The sequence below is a fragment of the Loxodonta africana genome, chromosome 7 (assembly GCF_030014295.1).
Source record: "Loxodonta africana isolate mLoxAfr1 chromosome 7, mLoxAfr1.hap2, whole genome shotgun sequence".
Lineage (NCBI taxonomy): Eukaryota > Metazoa > Chordata > Mammalia > Proboscidea > Elephantidae > Loxodonta > Loxodonta africana.
The window spans coordinates 30,654,166-30,658,939 of record NC_087348.1 but is presented as its reverse complement, the minus strand read 5'-3'; the positions used below and the strand labels follow the sequence as shown (position 1 = coordinate 30,658,939).

General features: G+C 37.6%; 1 protein-coding gene across 1 annotated transcript; it reads right to left on the bottom strand.

Moving 5' to 3' along the window:
* Window positions 1–3,488: 3,488 nt before the first annotated feature.
* On the bottom strand, window positions 3,489–4,412 carry LOC135231913 (olfactory receptor 8K5-like). Its single transcript, XM_064289127.1, has one exon. The coding sequence runs from the start codon at window positions 4,410–4,412 to the stop codon at window positions 3,489–3,491; it is 924 nt and encodes a 307-aa protein (XP_064145197.1).
* Between the last annotated feature and the right edge of the window lie 362 nt (window positions 4,413–4,774).

Here is a 4,774-nt window from a genome sequence, read left to right as displayed (position 1 = left end):
TTGCATTTAAATATGATCAATAGAATTTGTACCGAGGACATTAGGACTCTAAGGAGGGCACTAAGTATTGAAGAGTAAGGAAATCAAATTAAATGCTAACAAATCAAAATCGTCTAGTATACATACATGTTTGATTACAGAATAGATCATTAGAAATACTTGTCTCAGTCAAATTGCTTGATACATGACAAATAAAGCATTCATAGTGTCAACAGGGACACAAAAACTAAAAACCAAACCCCATTGCCTTTGAGTCCATTCTAACTCATAGTCCCCCTGTAGGACATAGTAGAACTGCCTCATAGAGCTTCCAAGGGCCACCTGGTGGATTCAAATGGCCAATCGGGCTTAAATTTCTGTTTCTCATCACAGGGAAACTTCATGTAAGGTAGGTATTGATTTTATATTACTTGAAATTTAAGACAAAGGTATTTACGAGCAGATCAACAGTTGAGCTGTTCTTGTTAGGTATCTTCCAGTGGATTCACACTGATAGTGACACCATGGTCAAAGAGAAAAAATGTTCCTGGTCCTACTCCAGCCTCAGAGTCATTGCTATACTTGATCCCATCATTCAGCCACTGTGTTCATCCATCTCATTGAAGGTCTTTATCTCTTTCATTGATCCTGTACTTTCCCGAGCATTATGTCCTTCTCCAAGGAATGTTCGCTCCTGATAACATGCCCAAAGTATGTGAGATGAAGTCTTGCCATCCTCACTTCTAAGGGGGATTCTGGTTGTACTTCTTGCAAGACAGATTTGTTTGTTCTTCAGGCAGTCCGTGGTATTTTCAGTATGCTTCACCAACACCATAATTCAAAAGCATCAATTATTTTTGGGCCTGCCTTCTTCATTTTCCAGATTTTGCACACATGTAAGGTGATTTAAAACACCATGGCTTGGGTCAGGCATACCTTAGTCCTCACAGTGACATCTTTGCTTTTTAACACTTTATAGAGGTCTGTTGCAGCAGATTTGCCCAATGCAATGCATCGTTTGATTTCTTGACTGCTGATTCCACAGGTGTTGATTATGGATCCAAATAAAATGAAATCCTTGACAGCTTCAATATTTTCTCCATTTATCATGATGTTGCTTAATGGTCCATTTGTGAGAATTTTTGTTTTAGTAATAGGGAGGGGTAATCCATACTTAAGGCTGTAGTCTTTGAATTTCATCAATGAGCGCTTCAAGTCCCTTTTACTTTCAGCAACCAAGATTGTGTCATCTACATATCTCAGGAAGCTGATGAGTCTTTCTCCAATCCTGATGCTGCATTTTTCTTCCTATAGCCCAGTTTATCGGATTATTTGCTTGGTGTACAGAGTGAATAAGCGTGGTGAAATGATACAGCAGTGATGTACACTTTAGTGATCTTAAACTGTGCCTGTCCCCTTGTTCTATTCCAACAATTGACTCTTAGTCTAGGCACAGGTTCCTCATGAGCACAATTAAGTGTTTTGGAACTCCCATTTTTCACAGTATTATCCATAATTTGTTATTATCTGCACAGTCAAGTGTGTTTGCATAGTCAATGAAACAGAAGTACACATCTTTCTCTTATTCTCTGCTTTCAGCCAGGATCCATCTGACATGAGCACTGATATCCTTCAACCTCATCCTCCCCTGAACCCTCAAGGAACTCAAATTGTATTCCTTTTAAATCTTCTTTAAGTTTTGGAAACAAAAAGAAGTCTGAAGGGGAAAAATCAGGGCTACAGGGTAGATGGAGTCGGTTTTCCCAGTGAAATTCTCAAAGAACGTTACCCTCGAAGAATGAGCAGGTACATTGTACTGATGGAAAAGAAAAAAAAAATCTTTGGAACAAGCTTTCTGTCCCTTTCTCATCAATGCAGTTTTCTGTTTTCTTAAAACTTCTTCATAATAAGCCCCTGTGATCATCCTGTGTCCTTTGAGAAAATCTGTCAAGATTACCCCTTTGAACTCCCTCTCCCCCCAAAAGAGCAGTCACCATAACCTTCTGAACAGCCTTCCCTCTTTTGGCTCATTCTTGAGGTTTTCCTGACCTTCCTTAAAATGCTTGATCTATCTGAAAACTGTTGTTTTATGTGGAACAGGATTCCCGTAAACTTGTTGTAAAATTTCAGTTATTTGGAAAGATGTCCACTTAAGTATTTGTTAAAATTTTGATATTAGCCTTGAACTCAAAATCATTTTTTTTCCATGGCACAAAAAGTATCTTTTTTTTTTTTTTTGTAAGGCTTCCTAATGAGACTAAGACAAGTGTATTACTGAGCGAACTTTTTTACAGCCGTACACTGATAACAGAGACATGTTCAAATACATTTTGTTTGGAATAAACTTTTGGATGAATGAACTGGAACCCTGATGGCAATACGTTCCTACTTACCCTCGTAGAGGAGGGTCACAATTAGTTTATTTCAATCCAGTACCAAGCAGTTCAAAACACTTTTTGTTGACATGTCAATGGTCACCATTTTTAAAGAAAATCAATTCCTTTCGGGAGACAACCCAGTCAAGAAAACACCAATCTGATTAACTCAAAGCCCAATCAGATTGCAGACAGCAGTAAAATAGATACTTGTAGTTATTTATTAAGGCATTGTTGTTAGTAGGGTATGATTCCTGTTTTTCCAACTTCTAGATGGTAATCTTTTAACAGCTCTTTTGTTCTGCCAGCACAGTTAACCCTAGCTGTCTCTCAGGGGAAGACTGATGACAAGGACCTCCCTCCAGAACTGACAGAGAAAGCCTTCCCCTGCAGATGGTGCCCTGAATTAGGACATCTGAACTACTAGAATATAAGAGAATAAATTTTTGTTTGTTAAAGCCATCCATTATGCTAAGATTTATTTAACTGCTTGTTTACTAAATTCTTATTTACCAGTTTAAAATATTTTCTTAGGGCAACATCTATGCTAAAGCAAAGTAGAGAAGAAAGAAATCAAGTTAATTTTTAACAAATCAAAATTATCTAGTCCACTTCACATGTTTTAGTACATCATAGTTAAGAGTTTATTTTCACAGTAGAATTGATTGATAACAAAAGACAAATAAATTATTCATGTGTTAATAGGTCACAATAACTGTTTAACTCTAACGTTATTTACACTGTTGTTCCAGGCTTAGAAAATGCAACAGAAAAACGATTGAGAAGATGCTTGTCCTTAAAAAAAAACTGACAGAAACAATCACATGTTTTATTGATCAAGAGTGTATTCAAATTTATCATTGTGGAAGTATGAGGGCCTATGAAATCATATAAGTAAGCAATGCATAGGAAGCAAGGAGTGTTGGGGAAGAAATAACACTTAATTGGATAGCTAAAGGATGATTAATTTGTCTTAGTATAAACAATGTGATAGTATCTAACTTATAATTAGCCTCTGCCTTGGAACCAAAAGGAACACATTTATATCTATTAAAAATGTTATCAAGTGACATTACCTTTTGCATTGTTTACAAAAACAAGGTTGAATATTGAATACTGAATATAAAGTTGGCATCAATTTTTAAAAACCCTATGGAAGGCACTTTTTACCTCTTGGTTCCTCAAGCTATATATCAAAGGGTTAAGCATGGGGGTGACTAAAGTGTAAAAGACAGAGGCCATTGTGCCAGTATCATATGAGTGAGCAGATTTGGGTTGCACATACATAAATAATAGAGTCCCATAAAACACAACCACCACTGTCAGATGAGAACCACATGTGGAGAAAGCTTTTATCCTGCTCTTGGCAGGATGCATTCGAAATATGGCTTTCAGAATCAGCAGGTAGGAGAGCAGGACAACCAGGAGGGAGGTTATCAAATTAAATGCTGAAAATATTATAAGCATCAATTCTATTTCTTGTGAATTTGAGCAAAGCATAGAAAACAAGGGAACATTATCACAGTAGAAATGACAGATGACATTAGAGCCACAGAAGATGGATGTAAAAGTCTTAATGGTTAACATCACAGACTGAAAGGCACTGTAGAGATATGGAATGCCCACCAGCACATGGCAAAGTCTTTGGGACATGATAACATTGTAGAGCAGAGGGTTACAGACAGCCACATAGCGGTCATAGGCCATGGCCGAAAGGATAAAAAGTTCACTGATAATGAACAAAATGAAGAAAGCCATCTGTGTGGCACATGCATAATAAGAAATGGTATTTTTATCCACAACAAAATTTACTAACATCTTGGGACAAATGACAGTAGAATTACCAAGATCAATGAAGGCCAGGTGTCTGATGAAAAAATACATAGGTGTGCGTAGGCGGGAATCCATCTTGGTCAAGATGATCATGCCCAGGTTGCCCACCACTGTGATCATGTAGATGAGGAGAAACACCCCAAAAAGCGGGTGCTGCAACTCAGGGTGCCTTGTGACTCCCATTAGAATGAATTCAGTCAGTAATGTTAGATTCTGTTGGCCCATTTGGTCCAGTTATCTTTTCTGTGAAGGAACAGAAGGTTTGGTATTAGCTTTCATGTAGTATTGTCTAAACAAGTTATAATATTTCAGAAGCAATGGAAGTTTTTCTTCATATTTTTTGTTGTTGTTATCTGTCGTTAAGTTATCCTCGACTCACAGTGACCACAAACACAATGGAACAAAACACAGCCCATTTTTCTACCATCCCCATGATCTGTTTTGGATTGGACCCTTGTGATCCATAGGGTTTTCACTGGCTGATTGTCAGAAGTTGATCACTATGCGTTTTTTCCTAGCCTGTCTTAGTCTAGAACCTCTGCTGAAACCTGTCCAGCATCATAGCAATGCAGAATTCACTAGGGACA

Excerpts from the sequence above, each read along its gene's own strand:
- LOC135231913 (XM_064289127.1), bottom strand. The coding sequence starts at position 4,412 with ATGGGCCAACAGAATCTAACATTACTGACTGAATTCATTCTAATGGGA.